We start from the raw sequence: 23,897 nt of genomic DNA, 5'->3' as shown, positions 1-23,897 counted from the left end.
TGTGTGCCAGCCATTAGATGACGTCTTGGATGTAAAACATTTCACACATGAAAAAGGAATTAAATCCACTAGGAAATCTCTAGTGTTATTATGGAATTAGTACTTTTGCATACATAAACTAACACTGTGTGAACGTTTCCATTCCCCTTTTGTGCCGTTGACTCCAAGACCCTAGACTTTAGATCCCTAAACATGGCAGCTTTATTTTAAAAGAAATGTAAAATGTAGGCATAAAACACTGTATTTACATTATACTGACTGCCCAACAAGACACTGTCTCAGTGTTTCTCACTTACCAGGGTGCTTCTGTCTCTGCTTAATATAGCTTAAATATCCATGTTCACACACACCAGGCTCCTCTGTCTCCAGCCGACATCAAAGTCACTGCGGAAGCCATCTCACCCCAAATGTATATATTATGTTTGTGCAGGGCAGCAGTCTATTCTTTTTCTTTCTATTTTTGAGAAGTATTTTTGAGAAAATGTTTTCCGCATATTTCAGATACCAGAGGGGTACAGAAAGGGGCCCCCTCTCTAGGGCATGGACCTTCTTAGGCAGGACAGTAGCTGAAATGCTTTCAGTAGGAGAAGTGGGTATTTACAGGCTTCTCAAACTCAGGAGCCAAGGAAATCCACCGAGACTACTAAAAATGAGCATGGCTTTGGGGTCAGAGGGACCCAGCGGACCCAAAGAGACCCTACATGATTTCTCCCTCCCTGAACAAACCACCAGAGCCTGAAATAATGCTGCGTGCCCCAGGCTTTGATTCTGTAAGAAATCAAGGAGATGGTGCTGAGAGATAGAGCAGCTGTCAGAGGAGACGAGACTAAAACCAGAAGGCTTATTATCTCTCAGCCTCCCCCACAACCTTGGGGATTTCGGGAAGCCTTTAAAAATGTAGCAAGAGAGAGGTTTGTACCCAGCCAGAATAACATTAACCCCTGCAGCTGTGGGACATCAGGGGAGATCCCAAATCCTCCTCCTAAACAAAAAATACCAAAAAAATAAATTAAAAAAAAAAGAAAAAAGGAAAAAAGAAAAATGTAATGCTAGAAACAGATCAGAAAGACAAGAAGCAGCCCCTTTACCTCGTCACAGCCCTGGTACAGATAGTGACAAGGAAGCAGCCAGCAACGATCATCCATCCCCAGCCTCCATCGGGGGGGCCGGCGCGCTGGGCTGACCGCGGCGAGGCCATGGCACAGGATGGGGTGATTCCTCCCTCCACCCTGCCTTAGTGGCAGGGACTGATTCGGGCTGGCACGCCAAGCACAGGCCCTGGCTGCCTGGCACATGGGTTGCTGGCCATCTGATGAGAGAAAACAGAGAGTGCATCAGGGTAACCTGCGCAGCTGGGCTAGGACATACTGCTTTAGCTTTAGTGCATAAAGGTGAGGGCTTTCTTTCAAACGCAGCTTACAGAATTTTTTGGAAGCAAAAGTGCCATTAGAATTTGGTCCTCTGTCCGGTATCATTTATTTCAGGGTGATTTGCCCAGCAGTTACATCCTAGTGAATGGCAAAGAGAACCTTTCGTAACCTCACAACAAAATGTGTGCTTGTCAAAGCTTTTGAGCAGTGATTTAAGGTGACCAGGGTTGAAATAATGTCCTTGAAAAATATCAGTGAAGAAAAATATCCACAAAAAATGGCAAAATTATATTATACTGCTATCCAGTTACAGAAGCTAAAAAAAAGCTACCATTAACTATCTGTTCCAGGTCTTTATGTATTCCTCAAGTATCATTTATTTTTGCCTCTGTGCTAGTCAACACATTTTACTTTAGGCCAAAAATGCTGTATACTGTTTGGAAATAAAATTTACTGTTCTATTTTCTCTCTTCATTTAATAGGCTTTGCTAAGATTTATATGTAAGTAAATATTTGTATAGAACTCTCTGATAAATTACAGCCTAAAGCAATGGCCATGACAAGCATTAGAACATGTACTAATACTGTCTTTATTATTCTTTTTCCCTCCTTGTCATAAACATCTGTTTCATTGTAAGTTAAATTCCATCATAAAGCCTTCCAAAGTCTGTGTTATTCTCTGTGTTCATAAGGATCTTCGCTGCAGCATGAAGTGTTATTCCAGTATAACCTGCACTAATGAACTAGAAGAGAGTTCAGGTATGATAAAAAGATAATCTCTAATGACCTGCTTTCGTTGTCACTTCTGTGGCTCTTTGGAGAGATACACAGTGCTCTGCTCTGCCTGATAATGTAAATGCTTCACTCTCTGTATAAAGAATAGGTCACATCTTAAATGGGACAGCTGATACAGCTCCGGTTTATATTAGATAGCAATGGTCAAAGCAGCTCATACAGATCAAACATGAATTCACAGCTGGGGTTACAAGAGGTTTTGTAAGCAGTCACCAAACCTGGTGTAGCAGCTCCTAAGGGAGTTTAAAGGGTCCCAGCTGGATGCAGTCGTTACAAGTCCATTCCTATAGCTGATTAGAAAAACCACACAAAGCAAATGAGGTCCAAATGAGTTTACAATTTCAAACCTCATATTTGAAGTACTCAATTGCTAGAATGCACATACATAAAAGATCATTGAATGCTCTAGAATGGAGACCAGGACAGTTTGCCTTTTCTGACACAACCTTCTAATACACAGCAGAAAATGCCGCTGCAGCTGAGAGAGCTTTCTGAGCAGTCTCTCTAGGTACTCACATGACCCCGAGGACATCCCTGGCCTCTTCACAAGCCCTGTGATGTTTTGCTTGAAGCGTAAAGTCCACTTTTTGACCTTACCCATTTGCTTCAGGACAAATACACAGCAGTCCCAGTGTGTACCCAAACCCTCTTTGTTTCCCTTCTGTGGTCTGAAACAAACTCCCTGACACAAACACAGACAAACTGAGGTAAAAAAGGAACAACAGCCTGGCTAATGCAGTAAATGTGTAGGCAAGTATAACAAAATCTGTGCGGGACGCTGAAAATGTTTGCGTTCAAGTTAGTTAGAAGGTGCCAGGCATGTGATACAGAAGACGCATCCATGAACTTGCCATTTGACACGCACATTCTGTATTTGCATTCCAGCATGTGCTGCTAATTTGTGAGCAGACCATACATCTCATGTATGGATTCCACCCAGGCAACAAACAATTTTGTGGGGTTTATGTTACATTTTGAGTCAGCTGACATGAACTAATGACTTAGTTTCTATTTTTAACTAATAGGATCAATTATATCCCCCTTTCTGCATAGCTTCAAGCAACAACTGTCTTATTAGATACATGCAAATATTGGATCAACAAGTTATCTGGTGGCTAAGGCAGCGATCACGTGATTCTTCTTGTTGGATCAGTGAATGCCCAGATTATCAAGCAATACAATTTGATGCAAACCACCACCACATCCCTGTCTACTTAGATGGGAAATAAAATTCAATACTTTTTTGGGTGTCTGCATTTGACCTAGCTACAAAAAAGCTGATATCCCGTCTAACATGAAGCCAGAGAGGCTCAAATAGCTCAAATATCCTGATTTGGCAATCAAGTCTCACATTATATTATCCTGCCAAATTCACTTGAACAAGTAAAGCGAGTACCAGTGCTTTGCATCATGTGGCCACCACATTTTGCATCTAACACTAAGGACCTCAGAACTGTATTTGTACTGTATAATTGTATAATTTATATTGTGTCATTTATATTATATAATTGTAAACTTGTATTATTGCAAGTTTAATATGTTATATTCAAATGCCTGAATGACTGAATAGCCCATAAGAATCCAGCACAGCCACATGAATTAACAGGACCCTGAAAAAGTACAAATTACTTTGCTGAAGGTTTCCTAGCAATCACAAGTAAAGCAGTTAGTTAGGTGGAGTTTGCATAAGCAGATGATATATAAGAGAGTATCCTGAACAATTCAGACATATATCTGCAGCACATTTGTGTAGTCTTGGCAAGGCAGGGTTTCTTATTTTAGATTTGAGCAGTACCTTTTTCTGCCTCTTCTGGAGAGATGAAGAATTCATTTTAAATTCTGATTATTAAGGGTGGAGGAGGAAGTTCCAAGAATGCCAGAAGGGATAACAATAACCCTTCCATAAGCAGAAACGTACACAAAATTTTTCAGAGGAGTCAACAACATCCACATACAGAGCCCTAACTAATTTTAATGCACAAACAGCAATAGCTGGGTGCCATGACCTCAGCTTAGATCTCTGGCCCTGCTTCCCAGGCAAGCTTCAGATTGGCCCCGAGACCCTAGTTCACATTTAACTGTACATTAACGCACTTGGGAAATATTTGATGACATACCAGGCTAAGCAAACATAGATTAGGTATTTGGTTACATGATTACTTGCTGTTATTTTTTCAGAACCCTGCCTGCCAACATACACATGAACAGGAAATGTTTAATGAGGTTACAAGCAACCAAAACCAACCATATTATAAGAAATGTCCAGCCAACACAGAAATAGGCCACCCAGGCTCCCCTTAGCAGGACCAGTGCAAACCTCATCTTGACTTCACACTCACTTCAAGGAGCACTGTGCTTGTCATAGTCACTGAAGTGATAGGCAAGTTAAATAGTTACCTTTCTTGTTGCACATATCTAATAAACACTTATTACATCAATCTGGCAATTTTATTCTGAGGTTAGAAAACTCAATTTACTTAAACCCTGGTGCTGTTTTCTAATTAAGCATATAATGGACAGCACAGATTGCCGACTCTGCAAATGAAGTCAAAGAGACAGAAAGCACATACTTTGAGCAACTGTGACCTCCCCTTCCCAACCCTACCTTGGCTTATTCTCATGCTGTATCTTTTTCTTAACCTTTCTGGTGCAGGATAAGACTAACTGCATATCTGTTCCACCTTTAGCAGTGTATGGTCTGCTGCCCACTGGCAGCATTAGTTGTTATTATAACACATCTCAGATGTGCACGTAAGTTCCTGCTGCTTGAGATGACTAAAGAAAAGCAGGGCTAAAAGGAAAGCTCATAAAAGAGCTCTTGCACTTTGCAACCTTTGCTAGATAAGTTTTACTCAAGCATTAAGTAAATGTGCTTTGCCCCGAGTTTAAAGAAGATGTAAGTGGGGTGAAGGTGGCAACAAATTCTGCTTATCCCCAAGAAAGCCTTAGTTACCCAGTGTGCCCTGACAGCTCACTAAAGAGTGACTCTGTTCCCCAAGTTAATACATTGGGTTTAATCTAGTAGGATAAATAACCTGTCAGTTAGGTTATCTAAAGAAAAAACAGCATCTCCCTTACTCAGTCTGCTCAGCCAGCAGAAAGGAGTGGGTGAGGTTACTAAAAAGGCACTACTATAACCTTGCACCTCATCACAAGGTCCTTTTTGCTGGGGAAAGGAGCACAGAAATCCATGGCAGCCTAGCAACTGGTCAGCACAGCGACAAGAGCCACTGACCTTTTAGAACATGGCATGCAGCCAGCAAAGCACTCGCTGCCCCCTCCACCTGCCCCTCCTTCTACCGTAAAGATTTTCTTCTTTAAACAAATTGATTTAATAATGATATCACAACAGTGTGAAGATGTAAAACTTTTGTGTGACGAAGGACAGAGGAACAGCAGGTACAGTCCTGCTGGCCTGCCTGGAAGGTTGCTTTTGTCCTCCCTTGTTCAGCTTCTCCATTTACAGCACTGACGTACCTGGGCAGCTCGAGATATGCCACCTCACCTGCCAAACAGCTTGGATGCACCATTTGTAGAAGGATATGGCTTCAGATAGAAGGCAAGACATTTGAACAGGTTGCCCAGAGAAGTTGTGGATGCCCCGTTCCTGACAGTGTTCAAGGCCAGGTTGAACAGGGCTCTGAGGAACCTGTTCTAGTGGAAGGTGTCCCTGGCCATGGCAAGGAGATCGGAACTGAATGATCTTTAAGGTCCCTTCCAATCCAAACCACCCTATGATTTCATGATAGAACCACCGGCACAAGGTCACGTTTTTTCCACAGCTGCCTCATGGCAGAAGCACTCATCCCCCAGACCATACTGTGAGTTTCACCCTGCTGCTTTCTGCTTCTTTGCACTATTCTGGCTACACAAAATTAAAATGCCTTTGCAACTTCTATCAGAACTGAGAGGAAGTATTTTGTGCAGTTTATCCCAAAGAAGCTGGCCTAAATATGTATACCAGCATAAATAAGCACAGAATCCAATACTTACTTTTACTTGTTTAATAATACAGAGATGCACATGAGAAAAGAATGACGAGCCTTGCCAAGAATTTTCTTTCAGTGCAAGATACAAACATAAACATAAACCATACATACCATTTGCTACCTTCACAGAGGTGCTGGGTTGGGCGAGGCCTGAGAAATCTGTGACAGTCTCTGTGTCCAAAATGTCAGAACACACTCCCAAGGACAGGTTCATCCGCATCAGTGAATTTAAACTCTATTTTTCTTGTGAACAACAACACACACAGCTTTCCCAGTCACTTTGAGAACAACTCTGTATACGAATTTTACAAAGAACAAGACTAAAGCAGTTTAAGCTTTGCTGAAGAAAATTTGTTACTGCTTAGAGTGCAAGGTAATGGAATTGCATATATTTAGTACATTTACCCTATGCACCTAACTCTAGTGCAGTTTTAATATTTTCCCGTATTTACCCAATTCACATAGCTCTAAGGATGGTTCTTTCTTACTTTTCTTGTTCTTAAGATTGTACCAAGCGTATCTGTAGGCATTTGCTACAGCCATGTTAACCTCCTGCTTGTGTTCCCTTTTCTCTGACTGCTGCACCTTCTATAAAGAGAAAACCAACCATGAATAAAGAACACAAAGAACAAGTACCAGAGGATAGAAGAGAAAGAGAGAAAGAAAAAATATGAAGTATTGTATGTACTATGTGATAGTGGATCGTAAGATGCGTGTAAGATTAAATATTTTACAGGTTTTGAAAGAGTTAATTTCTTTTGCATGTCTTGAAGGATCAAGGATAACCACAGATCGCTGTCCTCCCCGGAGTCTTAACTAGCCCCTTAACTCATTCCCTACAGGCCATCAAATACAGTAGAGCATATGTAAATGGGGCACAGTACTTGATATGAGCACAGAAGATGCTGAAAGCTGCAGAAGCTTCTATCAACTGGATTATTAGGAAATGGCACCTTTTCAGCCTCCTTTTGCTTCTCCCTGCTCCCACCACATCAATTGCATACCATCTAGGCACTGCAGTGAGCAGTCTGGCAAGACAGCTGAACTCCAAGTTGTTCTTAAATACGCAGAAACTAGACTCTCTAATTCTGTACAGCTCTTGTGATTCAAAGGCCATTTCTAATTTATTTTCTTCAGTGCAGAGCTGTCTCATTCTGCAGACTGGGTTAGCTGTTTAACTGAAAAAGAACAGCTTGGTTTGATTTCAGCAGAAGTATCAAGAATTGTATCATCATGACTTCGACTTGCTTAAAAACAACCCAAGAGATCCTTTCCAATATTTTGTTCCCAAATAAAAACAACTCCACTGAGCATCTTAAAGCTGCTACTCTATATTCTTAGCTCTCTTCTCTGCTTAAAGATGTCTCTGTCTAGCCTCTAGATAAAACCAAAGCTTTTCTAAAAAGACTGGCAGATGGGTCCACACAAATTTCCCTTGTGCAAGCCAATAATCTTGAGGATTATGTGTACCTATATAAGAAGGGTACATTCAGCTTCTCAAACGTCTACAAATTCAGTAGCTCTCCAGCCCTGTTACAAACAGTTAGCAACAAGAACGACTTACCTGGAAGTCCATTTAGGAAACTGTACCAGAACCAAAGTAAAAAAAATTAAAAATCCCAAACAAACAACCCCCTCCTTGGCTTTTAATTGCTGTCACAGCACTAACACAGGAATCACGTTACAACAGATTGTAATAACTTTTTCCATTTCTTAATCTATAGTATACCTGCATAAATCTGGATGGCTTACTCAGCAAATCGTTAACCTCTTTTACACTTTTAAGGAGGGGCTTACCCTATGATACCAAATAAGAGAAACATTAATGACCAATTTGTATTCATGCAGTATTCTGGGGCTTCTAATCAGAGAATGGATGTCACAGTGCTAGGCATCATATAAATATCTAATAAAACTTGCCTGCCAGCCAAAACATATCAAGATAGAGAAGACAAATCATATAAGAACCCATCTTATTGACTCTCATCACTATGCTGAGCAGAAAATGTTCATGTGCTTCAGTTTATGTGTATGAAGGAAGGAGATGGCTGCTGAAGAGGATGGACTGAACAGAGCATAGATGTGGGAACAGGAGAAGCAGGGTAGAAACCAAGAGATGTTAAACAGCTAGTAGAGAAGAGGGCTGCCAGAGACGGGCATAGGTGAGTGGGGTGGTGCAAAAGAGGGGCAGGAGTTGAGGAAACTCCTTTTAACTCAAGAGAGAAAATATTCAGAGAAGAAACATGAAAAAGATGGTTAAAAGTAAAGGCTGTAGAACAGCACAACATCCATTAGTCACTCCTCTATCGAGATGCATGTTACTGGGAAAGGAAGAGCAGCACTCTTATGGCCTCCCATAATGATCACTTTGCAACGCTGGCTCCTTAATTTGCCAAATTTGCCAGAAACTGCTAAAGCAAATGGCATGGACAGAGCCCTAGTAGAAATAGTTACTGTTTGCTGAGTCGGTACCACTCAGATAAGAAATGTAATGTGAACTTCCTTTTTCTCTGGAAACCACTGTATGGGTCTACCAGAAGACTAATGGTCTGGCAGAAGGAGTCTACAAGATACAACGGAAACTCTTTGACCCTTTAACATAGTTTCTGGCTAGGTTAGTCCTTGAATAATCCAGGTTAATTATAGCAGGTAAAACAATACAAAGGAATAGTTTTGTAGGAAAAGCCCTTTGCATAGAAAGTTTGACTTCAGCCTACCTAAGGCCGCCTGGAAACATGCATTTTTGATCCACATTGTGAAAGGTTTTTTAACTAGCAAGCGCAGTGCTCACCACTTCACCTTTCACTGTGATGAAAACAACAGAGGGCTCAACTGCTTTCCTTGAGTCCACAGCTATTACCGAAATCCGAGCTGAGCCTCAGCAAGGTTATGGTCCAGCATGTTCCATCAAACATGTATTTTCTCCCTGAAAGAAAAACACTAAGTATTACCTAACTGACAGCCAATAGCTGTGCTGCTGTGAGTGGGACATGGTACCATCTCTGTCTCCATTTTAATAAGGGTCTTCTGCCTTCTTGCAAGTAAGTGAGAATAGCCAAAAACTGTTACAAAAAGTATCAGGAAACCTTTTGACGAGGAAAGGATCTGCCTCTGCTGTCCAATAGTTGCAGTCATACACAAGATTTCTAAAACAATGCTTGGGAATTGCTGCTGTTGAGAGGTTGCTGATGACATATCAGTGTGTACTGAGAGCATGAGATAGTTTCACAACTGCCTGATGCTTATTGTTTTTCTAATATCTCTCCATTTTTAAGTATTTCTACATTTTTCCTAATATTTCTAATATTTCTTTCTAATGTTTTTTACACATGATGGCATAACTGTACACATAATTATTTTTATCACGCTGTAAGCAACAGTTGTGGAAGGGTTTTTTTTGTTTGTTTACAGAGATACCTGTATGCTTAATAAATGACATCTATCTCTTACTTTTGAAATATATGACAAATCACTAATGATGACTAAACAGTTTGGCAAGCAATTCTCATTTATGGCTAAACGTAAGTATGTGATAGTCCAATCATTTTCTGATCATCAGGCACTTATTAATATCCCATTATATCCTTACAGAAATGCTAACATACAACCATAATTGTCTGGAAATGCTGAAAGAGATTTTATTCAAAGTGCTCTTCAGCCAACACTTTTCCTACATCTGGTATATTAATTTTCCATCTTCAGGAAAATCTTGCCCTGAGAAAGAATACCACCGCAAAGCTACTGTGGAACATGTGGGAACAGGACATTTTTTCTCAGACCACTATGCAGTCAGCCTGTGGAAATCACTGTTCTTCCCTTCTTTTACAGATTCTGCACCCCAGATTCTTCTTTGGTGATAAGGATCCAAAAATCAACCTCTCATAGGTCTGTAGATGACATGGCAAAGGAGTTACCAAGAAGATGCTTTCCTGATCCCTCCAGAGAAAATCAGGGTGTTATCAGGCACCCCCAGAGGTCTCAGGCACCAACAGTGCAGCTGTACCTAGATAAAATTCAGGGTCTGAATACTATGGAGACACATCTTCCTGCAAACACCTGGAAGTACCACCCAAAAGCTGTGGTTGCTGCCAGCTTTTATACCCTGTCTCTGAGAAGAAATCAATGTAGATGGACACCAGTTCCAGCACACATCCCTGGTGTGGGTCACAGCCTGGGGAAGTGCTGACAACTGTTCTGTGGTGTCCTGGGAGAGCTGCCACCCAGGGCTCAGACAATCCCTGGCAGAGGGGAAGCCAAGCAAGCAGGAGGCAGGACCATGGGAAACTATAGTATGCCCTCACCTAGAAGTCTCAGTGATGTACTTACAGAAAATGTACTTGCACTTTGAACTCTTTCACAGTTGTCATCTTTTCAGCCCTTCCATTTATGGAAGGGCCTTATTCATGTTATGCAAAACTAATTTGTTTTATAATGTCCTTTAGGTTCCTGGTTGAGTTTTAGTAAAATAAGGAATTGCATTTAAACAAAGATATATTTTTCCCCTATTTTTGAACTGTTCAGAGCCTCAATAGCAAAGCACTAAATAGCATTGTCAGGTTTTTAACAATTCACATGGAAAAATATTTTTCACTAATAATTTTCAAGATGTGAATCTTAGACAAGGAAAGGAGATTACTCTTTTAGAAATAAATCATCTTACAGAACAAGCTATCCAGAAGATTGTCTCTATTTATCAGATGTTCTAGGGCTGCTGTTACTGTCAATTCATCATGTTCACCTTCAATATGCAAGATTTGTTTGCAAAAACTAATAAGGCATGAAAAGGCAAGGCAGGTTATTTCCTTTTGTTCACACAAGCTTATGTTCTGAAACAAACCTATTAGGACACTTAATGCCAAACGTGCTCTTCTAATGGACAATTTGCACCGTATAATAGCAAATTGTCACCATGAGCATTATTTTTCTTGGGAGGTTTTTGGCTGAAAGCTTGAACTCTAAAATTTAGATAGCCCTGCCATAATATCAAAGCCACTATTCATTTTTCTTTTAATAATGATACGATATAATCATTGTATATACAATGGTACACTAATATAATATCCAGCAGGAATGGAAGTCTCTAAATGCTGAAAAGACAACAGTTTAAGACAAAAAAATCCGTCTGCTGTTTGCTGAAACAGGCTTCCAACAGCAAGTACTAATGAATGTCGCTTTAGGGGGCTAGGTATTTCTGAGGAGTCATTACTCAGATCACATTTAATCCATTAAAAAAAGCATAATATAATATACTGTATATATTTTATATGTATTATAAATAAATAATATAGCTGTAGCCACATATTAGTGAATACATGGAATTGAATACAGGAAGGCTTATATGTGTATCACTGCACACAAACTTCAGAAAATGACAGGGAAGCTACTAAGCTTCCCTGGAAAGAAACACCAAATACTAAAATGAAAGACAAGGAAATAGATGGAGGCCAAGAGGAAAGCCTCTTAGCATGCTGTAAAAAAAAAAAAAAACAACAATGAATCTCTGACCAGGAAAAACATATCTGACAGCATGCATATTGTGAAAGCATGCATCTACTCACAAGTAACAGTTTATCTTAGTGAAATCACACACTGAACGTTAACAACCAAACAACACGTCTTGGGCAGATCAGCACATTCTTCATGCTCAGCCTTCCATTCAGCCTCACCAAGCCATCCATATTCCAACTAGATCCTTGCTTAACAGCTTATTTTAGCTTTAAGGGAATCTTTAAAGCTTTGAGAAAAGTGCCTCAAGTTCCCTCTACTGAGTGAGCACTGGTGCAGCTGCTTGATTACATCATTTGTAGGAGTGATCAGCAGGAACTTTCCATGCTGCTTAAGGGTGTACTTCTGCTAATTAGTATTGCAGCCCAGAAACACAGTTTCTCTTTTTTTTTTTTTTTTGTTAAAGAACATATATCTCTACAGAGAGAAATGGTGAGCTAAACACACACAAAAAATCTATCTGTCCTATTAAGTGTTGTTTTACTTTTGATCTCCAGGTTTCTGGCTAGTTTGATTCTTTAAAAGTTAATTTTCCATTTTCTCTGATGTTCCCATACAGCTCCTCAGCTTGTATCCTCTTGGCTCCATAGACACAGAACTGTCAGCAAACCGAATATTAAAGAGTTCAAACATGCCTGTATTCACATTTAAGGAATAAAGGTGTAGCTGGAGAGAATGCTTAAAAAATTGCTGACCACAAGCAGCATGGAATTAGCTTAACTCATAAAAAGCACAAGACCAAGGACTCTGCAGCAAAGGACCCAAGAGTGCCTCTGGCAGGAAAACTAACCTGTAAGTAAGGAGGACAGAAATTCCACAGGAGAGAGCTCGAGTTACATTAGGAGTATTAACACAGTACATAGAAAAACAGGAAACCACTTTACCCAGATTCTATGTTTGTCTTTTCTCTTCAACAGCTACACCGAAAAGGCAGGTAGATAGACAGAGGAAAAGAGCTCATATGGAGCATCAAGAAAAAATGTTAGGGAGTCATCTCATTAAATGGTAGACAGCAATGATAAGAGAGCCCATAGAAAAGCGACATTTTAAAGGACTTGAAAAGAGAAAAAAGAGAGAAAGAGACTGATGCTATCTAAGAAAAACAACCCAGAAACCTATGTCATAAAAGACTTTATAAAACTGCTCCATCTCTTCTTCCTATTAAACCCAGTCTCAACTACAGCAGCTGAGAGCAGGAGAGCATTTACAACCATGGAACCAGCCCAGTCTGCCAAATCTCCTGTAAAACATCCAAACCCTTCTATCGGCAAAGTCTCAAATGGAAGCACTTCAGAAGCAATCCGCGCAGGCTCTGCTGCTTCATGTGATCCTACGGACCAACTGCAGGCCATTTATCACAGCATCTTGGACCACTGCATTAGAAAGTTTGTAACAACAAACATTGAAACAAATTCAGGAAAAGACTCTCTAAGTAAATACAGCTTTCAACCGGATACCGTGCTTCCACAGGAGTTATGAGAAAGTTAAAAAAACAAAAAGTAGTCCTGGCTCCTCTACCTCGGCTTCCTTATTGCTGTTACTGGTTAAGGAGGCAACATGAAGAAATGCATTTGCCACCTGTTCAGGTTAGACAGTCATACAAGTATCATTTGGTCAAAGACTCACCACGTCAACTTGGGAAACCGAACAAGAGACTTTAAAGGTGGACTCAACAGTCACCCTTTTATCCTGTTATTCCAGCCCACTGTTCCTTAACTAGATCCCATTATCAATAATCCTTTTAGTGAGATCAGTTTCACTTTAAACAGCTTATTTCATGGATGACAAAAGAAGCTAAAACAACTTGAGAAGGACCAGACAACAAAAAATATGCTTAAACCCAATGTTTATATCTTGATGCACTGAGGATGATATTCCTTAAAATCTTCTCTAGGTTAAATGAAGTTTTTTTCTGTGAAAAAGAACAGAACCTAGTTTTTTTTTTTTTTCAAGAACATCTTCTATTTACAATGGAATTCACTCTCTCTAAGGAATAAACTATCTCTGTTACGACTGTAGTATTTAAATTTCATCTGCTGAATCACCTGAAAGAGCAACCTGGAGTACCCTAAAGAGCAGTTGCTACAGGGAACTGCTAGTTCACCCACAAGCTCATCAAGACCCTAGTAACAAAAGGATAATATTTTTTTTTACAAACTTACTGATCTCACAACAAAGCTGATAAAGGAAAATTAAGGTCAAATAAAAGTCATACCTATTTCTCATCCAAGAGGTCTCTCACTGAGCTAAGCTTCCATTTCTGGTTAAGTAACACCTGTGGATGTTGGCTGCCTTAAAGACACCTGAAAGATGTTGCTAGCAATGTCTACCTATGAAGCTTCCTGTATACAGCTCTGTTCGATGCTCTAATCCTGCACTGTTTTTCCTCTTGAGCAGGCATTTCACATCAGGGCAGGCTGCATTTGATGCACTTGAAATTATTACAGACTTCCAAATCCACCTGAAAGAAAAACAAAATAAAAAATCCCAACTCTCAATCAGTCCTCAAGCGCAGATGATTTCCTTTTCCTCCTCCACAGCCCCCCTAAGACACACTCGTTTCATGCATTATCCTGACTGTCACAACCTTCACACCCTCTGAGGTTTTTTCCATTTTTCCCACACTCAGTTGTTGTTTAGTGCTTCTGTGCCAACTGCATAGTCCTTCCCTGACAGGAGGCACTGAGAACACCATTTACATGCCTGCTATATTCTCTAGGAGCAATAAAACTAGCTCTTAATTTTCATGGCTTTGCCCAAGGAGCAGCTTCATGTATTGGGTTTCACAACTGTCTCCCAAGATTTAATTTCTCATTTGGATAAAAGTGAAAGAGTGAAGTTGTTTGATAAAGGAGTCCTGCAAAATACCTCGCCAATATGCCAGAGGTACCTGTACAAGAGCTTTTACTTGAAGTAATTTGTTATCCCGTACTTTCTAGCTAACAAGCAGAGCTTGGAAACTCTTGACAAATGCCATTTTACCATCAGCCATGTGTGGGCTGTTTCTATGTAGCATGCACCATAAGCAAAAGGCAGAATTATGTCATGTGGGTTGTAAATCCACAGAGATTACTCTCCACTCCATGAACTTCATTAAGAATAAACTAGCTGTGTGGGATAATTTACTCTTTCCAACTTGCTACTCCATCAAGCTAAATTGAATGGACATTGATAAAATGAATTCTGTCCACAAACGAGGAGATGAAACACTGGTTCACGCTGTCTTGCTCTACTGCCCTACATACTCTGCATCTGGATCCCTAAGCAAACCAAAATGGTAACTGTTCAAAGGTTGGGTACCAATGAGCTAAAAAACAGGGTGTAGAAATAACAGTGTTTGCTTCTGTAGGAAGCCAGCTCTGGCTGGGACGCACAGAGATGTCTCTGCTACAAAGCTTTTCTTTTCTTTTTCCCCAATTTGAATTGCAGACACATGTCATTCTGCAAAAATGAAAATGAAATTTGACCAATTTAATTGTTCTTCAATTACATCCTGTTTTGACCGCTGATATTTTCACATATTTAGGGTGGAAGTCAGGTCCCTCAATACATAATGACAAAAATTGCTTATTTTTACTCAGAGTTTGAGGACCCTTTGTGATCAGCTGTGCTGCTGCATTCAGCACGTTCTTCATCCAATGCAAATTTCTCTGTTGTCATCAAGTTCTGTTTTATAGCAGCTGCATTTCCCAAATTAAATATTTGGACCACTTTAATACAAAATATCAGCTGCACAGAGCAAAGTCTGAATTGTTTGAGATAAGGAAACAGAAAATATTAAACAGAAAATGTTAATTCTATACTTAATAATGAAAAGCCTTTATACAAAAAGCCCCAGATGCTACTGGAGCACAGCACTAGAATCACTCAAGTGGAGAAACTACCTGGTCTTTGTAGTAACTCAGTCCCTTCACAAGAAGAAGTGCTACTTCTCTCAGCTGGTTCTTCTTGCTCTGCCTGGTTTCCATTCCCATATTCTCTATATCCACACAAAGACTCTTTTCAGCCCCTTCAAAAAACACACTTTTGCTGGCTACTGCTAGTATCATGCTATAGCTGTCCCAAGGACCATCCAGATGAATTAAATAAACTCTGTGACGGAAGTTTAGCAAAAGAGAGAAAAAGGGACTCAACAGGCAGAGAGCACTTTATGAAGCAGCTTCCCAAATGCCTATTGCTTTTAGCCAAAACAAGTACTATTGGCTTGTTAGATTAAGCAGGTTAGACAGATAGTATAATTTTCAAGCTTTTATGGAAGGAAGTGTAGTCTAAGAGGATATTGGCATGAAAGCAGCATGGCCAACAGATACAGCCAATAGGGAGAGAACTCTCTAGGAACATACTGCAGCACAGGACATGATCACAGTGAGAAAAGGTGGGCAGCAGTTCATTATCCAAACTGATATGAGCTCATCTGGAAGGCTGCAGTGCTTAAAAAAAAGAGATTGAACTATCGGAAATGAGGGGAGTTTTCTATAAAAACATGAAATGCTGCTTCTAATGAGAAGTGTAGCAACATCTGCACATTCAAACAGGAATATTACATCAAATTGATTCCTTAACTGCCAACTCAGAACGCTAGATTATAAACTCAAAAGTTAGCCCATAGGATGAAAAAGGCAGCCCCTGTGCTCTCACTAAGTTCAGTGCTGCAATCCATTTTAAAATCTCCTATGGGTATTTATTGAGCAGCGACGCTGAGCAGCGCCTCAAAGCTGAGTGTGGTGCCCCTGGCCCAGGAAATTTCAACCTCAACAACTGAGAGACCAGGTGCAGCATTTCAGTGACAAAGGTGAAGCTGGCACATGCTTGTGGAACCATTTCTGATTTTGACCCTTCTTATTTCAGCTCTTCTTTTCCCTGTTCTTTTAGTGGCTTTTACAGGAAATAAAGGTGATGAACTTGAAGGGCTGATTATAGGCACAATCAAAGGAGAGGAACAAATGCAAAGCCAAGAAATTACCAACCAAATACCCTGGTACCTTGGGAAAGGATATGAGTAATGCATAAGATTTCATGTGGGATCACATAGTCCATTGCAGCACCAGCAAATGAAGACAGAGCAGAGAAGGACCACAAAGAAGCAGTGCACAGTCCTGTACTACTGGCTTCTCAACTCACACTAACCAGCTCCAAACACCCTGTAGAAAGAGCTTGATGTTGTCAAACATGACAACTTGATGAGGTGACTTCTAAAATGAACAGGAGGAGGAGGTATTTGCTTAGGTCAATGGACTAAATTAACAAGTTTTGTATGGTCTTCAAGAAGCTCTCAAAGCCAACAAAGTATTAGATGTGTGAATTGCAATGAACACTCTAAGACATGACTTACTAAGTTCTGTAACAGTGCCAAAACCACTGTGGCCGGCAGGAAAGCCATTTGAATCAGGAGAGACGCATTAAGAAACTCAACAGCACCACAGACTGAGAAACCCCTGGAGAGGCAGGGGAAAGATTCCACTTCCACATTCACATTTCACATCTGAGAAATGTGAGTCATCACATCCACACTGGGATAGATCCAGAAATGCAGGAAGGAAGGAAGGGAGCTTTGAATTTTAAAAAAAAGTGAAAGCCAGGAGACTGTGTCCATCCTGAACAAAGGGAGGGAAAGTGGCCAACACTGTCCCGCTGAGGACTGAGGATGAGGAGTTAAATTCCCAACTTCAAAATTCCTTTTAGGTCCTATTCAGAAAAAGGGATGCAGGAGTTCGGTGGTTGTTAGCTAAAACATCTTGGGTTTTGTACTCAAAACTTGCCTCTAGGATCTTGTGCAATGGCTGGGAAACACCTTTTATTTTTTAAATATCTGAAGACAGTGTTTTCTTCTTCTATTTGTCTCCTGTCTGGAACTTTATGACCAAGAACTGAAGTTTCTATTACCATCTTTTCATTTGCACTCTTACCTAATGCTTAAAAAGAATTCAAGAAGAGCTTCTAAACATGAGGTACACTGTTACCCCAGAAGAAATTGACTATAAATGGCGTGTGTAGTCAAGAGCACTGGCAAACCAAGACAGCTGAGGAATCCCAGAGGTCTGGTCACATCTTTTGGAAAGCTATGGATATCATTTTGATGGTATCACCAAGTGTCAAGACCAGAAGACACATTTCTCTCGACAGGCACAGGCCAGCTCTCATCTAGAAGAAGGAAAATTTACAACCCCAGTCCCTCCCAGATTGCACAAGAAATAAAAGGGTGACAAATTACTTCGCCATAAATAACCTACCAGTCAGTTAAAATAACAATAATGTACACTGTAACTAAATACCCACATATGGCCTAGGGTTGCACATTACCATTATTTCTGGACACTGTTATGACAACTCTCTGGCAGCAACTAATGTACTTACCATTCAAAAAGCATTCAAGGACAATATTCCCCAGAAAGTGAACCGATTCTTGTGACAAGCAGAACAGTTAAAGAAAATAATATTTTATAGAAAAAGGAGCCCAGTTTCTCTCAGATGTGTTGGTTTTAAATTAATTTTAACTCTATTCAATTAAATAGTATTACCCAACTTACACTTTCCATCAACTCACAAACCTGTTTCCTGGTGCATTCAAGTATGGAGCTACATCCACAACATAGACCAGAAATATAACACATCTATAAAAGACATTTGCTTCATTCTTCTCTGTTATTTACTTAACACCCTGAAACAAGATCCCCATCAAAGCTCAGAAGATCATCTTACAATAAAACACCAGAAAAGGAGGGAAAAAAAGAGACCAGCAGTCCTTCAGTGGAAAAAGGTAACATTGTCTAAAAGCAAATACTAGAGACCACTTCATTTACTGCCTTCTCACTTCGTTATCCCATCAAATGAAACAAGCAGAAACCAATAAATGACACATAAAACAAACAACAACAAAAAGTGCTGCATCATTTAAGCCTCACAGAAAAATAGCAGTAAGATCCTGTTTTGTAGATAACCTGCAATTGTCCAACACTGAACTGCAACTGAGAGACCAACCATTCAATGACTTTTGTATCATACGCAAAGTAACTAATAGAGTTTTACTAACAAAGACTAAACACATCCCAACTCACTAATGAGATACATTGCCTCATTCCTTCAAGCCAGTTCCATAATAATAATTATTATTATAACCTCCAAGCTGGTTCCACTGCCACAGGCTCTGGGGAAGAAGGCTGCCGCAAATTGCTGGCTAATCTTACCACTGAATAAGTTATCTTGCTGCCAAAGTGATAATCTTCTGCCTCGGGAGCCTGCACAGCTTAAAATGCTTCTGAGACAGAAGTGATGGATTTTTGCCTTTACAGTGAAAGGAAAGATACTGTACATGCATCCTGGCTATACCCTGATCTGTACTACCATGGTGTCTATGCCCTCATTTGAGCAGGACGGCACTCAGCATCAATGTACCAAAACCAGATAATGCTTCTTCCAAAAGCAGAACGATGAGAGCTTAGCTCCAAAGATTTTGTACTCAGAAGGTCATAGCTTGCCCTGTGTGTCATTATCTCCAGCATCATACAACCCTAAGAGAGACAATGAGACAATCCAGAAAAAGGTAGTCTCCATCTGGGTATTTTCATTCAGAGCAGCTGAATTCATATATAGTCCTACTGGCAACAGCTCTTCCACTTACCACATCGTAACAAGTACAAGAGCTAACAGAGAAGAAAACAAAACTATCTTTGCAATCCAGTAGGCTGAAAAGAAAACACCTTCATTTTTAGTGAAGAAAAATTGAGTGATTAGCCTGGACGTCTTGTTTAGGCTTAAAGAATTGCACCTTTCCAAATTTCTCCATACGACAGGTGAGGAGTCAACCTCCTGCAGGGAAGTTGAAGTTTGCAGTTTTACTGCTCACAGACCACATTGATATATGTCAATTAATACAGGCAACAACATAGCTCATGAAAGATGCACTTGGGTCTCATAAGGCTGCTGGCAAGAAGTCCTTTTCCTGTTTGAAAGGATAGATAAAATGAGTTTTCTTCTATATAATCTGCTTGACACTCTAAGAAGATAATCCAAACTGCAGTTGTAGTGACCCACCACAGGACAAACAATAAAGGTAATATTGTTCTTAAATCTAATACAGTTTATTTTTCTTCTAACCTAAAAGTCTGGGATTTTTCTCTGTTGAATAAAGACTGTAATGGCAAGTAATTACTCCTTCAAGTTCTGTGAACAAGAAAGGGTACCATCATTCTCTAAATATGCAGACATACTACACATGAATTTGTGTTCTATAAGTGTTTTCTTGCTGGCTACAAAAGGATCATGACAGAGAAACAAGGTGTCTGAAGTAAGAATGAGAACAAGTCCTAAAGCAATGCACAAAAGCATCAGTGCTTTCCAGACTGAAAGAAGTGGTAGAGATTATAGAAAGTAAACACTCCACTGATTTTTCAGTTCCACTGTACCAATTAAAATGGTGTGACATGCCTGATCACTTCTGCCATTCAGAATTTAACAGTAGGTCTACATTACATTCAAAAGGATACGTAACATTATGTGTACATGTAAAAGCATAAATTGCATGCAGGTGACAATTATGTTCTCCAGGATTAGAAGCACCCTCTTAGAAGTGGTTTAATCTTCCCTTTTAGAACTTTAGGCATACACCTATGCAGCTGAATATAATCTGATTAATAAAACTCATGTGCTTACAGTGTCGAAACCTATTTCCCAGAAAAATGGTCTTTTGAATTGCCCATACTGCAAGACAGAATAGTACAGGAAATGCATCCTGAAGTTACACAAACACATAGCTATATATCATGAAAGTAAAATCAGAATTACAACAGAAATACATAATCAGATCACTGTGTACGCAGCTAACTGCACGTGCACACAATTGCATTAAGGTATCTGAGCAGTCAGCTACGTTTTTAAAGTGACGGCCATAACCACATGTCATCTACTGCTGACCACAGTTAGATAAGCAATTACTTCTTTCAGCAGCAGCGATGCCAGCAGAAACAGCCCTTACCTCCTGCTCCCTGCTACACATTCCCTCCTCCCAGGCCACCTTCTCAACCCTAACACAGCAGCCACAGGTCAGGTAGATCAGAGTTAAAAGTAATCAATAACCAAAGAAGAAAAGGCACTTTTGAAACCGTGGCAGCTCCTCGATGCAGTCCACCACCAGCCCCACAAATGGTTGTACTAGTACAGCACAGAGGGTGGCAGGGGGCTGCTTACGCAAGCACGGTTCTCTAAGGAAACACATGCCAAATTTCTCCCTGAGGAAGCAATTGTGTTTGCACCAAAACATCTGAAAAATCTTCCCCCCTGTGTCCAGTCCGTAGGATTTTGGCCTGGGAATACAGATCCGGAAGGGATCCCTGGGGGTCTCCTAGGCCCTGTCCTCGCTATCACGGGCAAGAACCAACCCAGCGAATCCAATCAGATCTACTGCAGCGAGCCACTTGCTAGGTAAACAAAATACAGCTTGAAGCTGACGTGAATGTGCAAGCTGGGGGAAAAGAAGGCTCCTGAGGTTCCCCCTTTTACACTTCAATTAAGTCAATTCTGATAAAGCTTTGTAAATCAAGTTGCACACTGTGCTAGGTTGTCCTTCACTGTCACTTTCCAGCTTGAGTTTAAGGCAAAAGTTAATGACTGAATTTTAAAGGCATTAGCGTGGAAAGCCCTAAGGGTAGCCCAGAGAAACCTTCTATTAAAGTTCAGCTTCTGTTACATTGTTGCAAACTATAAAAAAGTAAAAATTAAACACAGTGTAACTGAAAAAAAACCAAGAAACACATAATAAGTTACATATATACAAGAAAATAAATGCGAAAAGACAGTAACTGCTAATGATTTGAGGTAACAGCTCTAACTGAGGCATAACAGAACCACTCTGAGCAAAATGCAATCCTGTTTCACTTCATTAAGTTTCATGTTATCCTCCAATTTCCCAGTGCTAACAGAAACGTTTCCTCTTTGCCACTGCAGGAGAGGACTTGCAACAACAGAGGAACTCGGCTACCCCAACCAGCCTGTTAACCTAATGAAATCAATTCAGTCAAAAGGCTACCACACAACCCCAAATTCATCCCAAATACCTATTTAATGACTTATCCCTAGACATATTAAGCAGAACAAGTCAATAAAAGAGTGGCAAGTTATCAGAACGTTTAAAATAAGGGTATTACTTATTGTACCTTTTGGCATATTTTTTTTCACTGACCCTTGCTTAGCCTGTCTGTGAACACAGGATTTCCTGTAAGACATATGCCTACAACATCACCTGGCTTAAGTATATTATTGCACATCAGGTTAAATCCTGCAATGGGTCCTGGAAATGAATTGTTAAATTCAGATCAATCACCGCAATTAGCCACTTTCACAGCCAGCTCTGTCTGCAGAGTGCCACGGACCAGCTCTCCCAGCCCATCACTGAGCAGTCGGCACCTCAGTCTTCCGTGTAATTTTGGGGGCCACTTCCACATGTGAATGAGCCTAGGTGACAGCCAGGAGGGCCTGTACGCACATGGAGGTGGCACACACAGCAAAGCCTTGCTCTGCACCTTCAACAGCCGCCGGGCTCTGAACAGGTAATATTTCTCCTTATACAACAGAGAAAAACGTAGTCAAGTTTTCTTCATACTATCTAGGAACTTGAAATGCTGTTTATTCTTTCACTGACTAGCGTTCTACCTAACCAACGTCTCATACATCTGTGTGCACATATATACCGTTTCTTAATATAATGATGGGGGTTACGTTTATTTTTCATTTATTTATTAACGTTTCTGCTCCACGGTTTGTTCTTATTCTCTGTGGTGCCTCAGGGCACCAACGCTACCCAACCGAACCACCTCCGGGTCGCTGCGCACCGCCGCCGGAGAGCCCCGCGCTGCCCGTCCCGCTCCGCGCCCCGGTCCCCAGCGATGCCCCCCCAGCCCCATCGCTCCCCCCGAGCCTTGCGCAGCCCCTACCTGCAGGCGGCGGCCCCCGGCCCTCCCGGAGCCCCGGCGGCGGCGGAACGCGAGGAGCGCGGCCCCCCGGGGAGGTGTCTGCCGGGGGCGCGGGGCGGGGGCCGAGGCAGAGCCCGCCCCGAGCAGGACTTCACCCGGCGGAGCCCCCAGCTCCCGGCGGGGAGGCGGCTCGGGTTCTTCGCCTCCCGGCCCCCCTTCGCCGCCCTCATCCTGCTCCCGCTGCCTCCCCGGCGGGCTCACCATGGCTCCGGCTCCGGCAGGTTGTCAGCAGAGGGACCAGGTATCTTCACCAACACGAAAAGGGCGTCCTAACAGTGGCACAGGTACTTTCATCACATTGAGAGGGTTCCCCCCACCCCGCCCCCGTCAAGGCAAAGCCTGTACTGGGAATTTCTGGATCAGTGCTCTCAGGCGTTTCAGAAGGTATTTTTAAACTGTTCCCAACTCAGGAAACACTGAAGAGTGGGAGTAACACCGAAACTTGTGCACACGGCTGGCCCTCTGTCACACACACCAGCCCTGCGTGCCCTATACACCATTAGAAGTCATGCTGCCATCGCTTGCTAGTCTAAATTTTCAACCTCAATTCAAAACCCCGGAGCAGGGGAAGGACTCACACAGATTTCAGCGGGCTTTGGACCCTAGACTTTTGGAACAAGTTTCAAATTCCAGCAGCCTTTTGTTTATCCAAAGAAGATAAACTAAGTGGCCTGCTGAATAGTACATGGGTTTTCAGACAAGATCTGGAAAACAGCAGGTCTTTGCTCAGAAGGGACATTAAACATCCTGTGACACTTTCCATGAGAACAAATGAAACAAATCAGATCTTTTCTTACCCTTTCCAAACACTGTCGCCAGGCAAGGGCTGCTTGGTTCCTGTCTTTCACCCAGGACCTTGCTGCCTTTCAGGGATGTTGTAAAGAGCAAGTGCAAAGCTCCCAGGAGTACAAAAGCAGCGGGTGGCAGGGAGGTGTTTGTGATACTGCTCTCCCAAGCTAAGTTCAAACCCCCTCAATATAAGGAAATAGACGCAATTTGGATAAGCATGGCAGCTCCAGGGTGGCTTATTGATTGGAAAAGACTCTCCTGACCAGGTGACAGCTACTGTACACGACAGTGGCATGAGGCAGCTGTGAGAGACTGGCCTGAAGTGTTTTACCTTATTTTTGCATGCTCTGGGATGAAGCTGCACACTGGGGAGCCCGCATCACCTGCATACATCTTCCCCAGAGCAAGCACTCCCCTTCCTGCAGTGGCAGCTCACAGCAGCTGTAAAGGGGGTAGGTTTTCCCCACCAACTGCATGGGTAACAA

At 41.4% G+C, this 23,897-nt stretch overlaps 1 protein-coding gene across 8 annotated transcripts in view; it reads right to left on the bottom strand.

Moving 5' to 3' along the window:
* Positions 1–22,902, bottom strand: part of SLC16A12 (solute carrier family 16 member 12) — a 31,608-nt gene extending 8,706 nt beyond the window's left edge. For 2 of the 8 annotated variants that reach the window (XM_057401005.1, XM_057401011.1), the window contains exon 1: positions 22,585–22,902. In XM_057401005.1, the coding sequence (XP_057256988.1) occupies positions 22,585–22,793 (209 nt within the window). In that variant the 5' untranslated portion in view covers positions 22,794–22,902. Of the gene's footprint in view, positions 1–1,088; positions 1,310–2,157; positions 2,690–4,770; positions 5,036–8,945; positions 8,968–22,584 lie in introns of those variants that run through there. The other 6 variants (XM_057401009.1, XM_057401008.1, XM_057401012.1 and 3 more) reach the window with 6 other exon arrangements.
* Positions 22,903–23,897: the final 995 nt, after the last annotated feature.

This window comes from Pezoporus wallicus, unplaced genomic scaffold (assembly GCF_028554395.1).
Source record: "Pezoporus wallicus isolate ANWC-B61680 ecotype Strahan unplaced genomic scaffold, APGP_CSIRO_Pwel_v1 contig_5524, whole genome shotgun sequence".
Taxonomy (NCBI): Eukaryota; Metazoa; Chordata; class Aves; order Psittaciformes; family Psittacidae; genus Pezoporus; species Pezoporus wallicus.
Note: the sequence above shows the minus strand (reverse complement) of the source record. Positions and strands in the feature narration are given on the sequence as shown.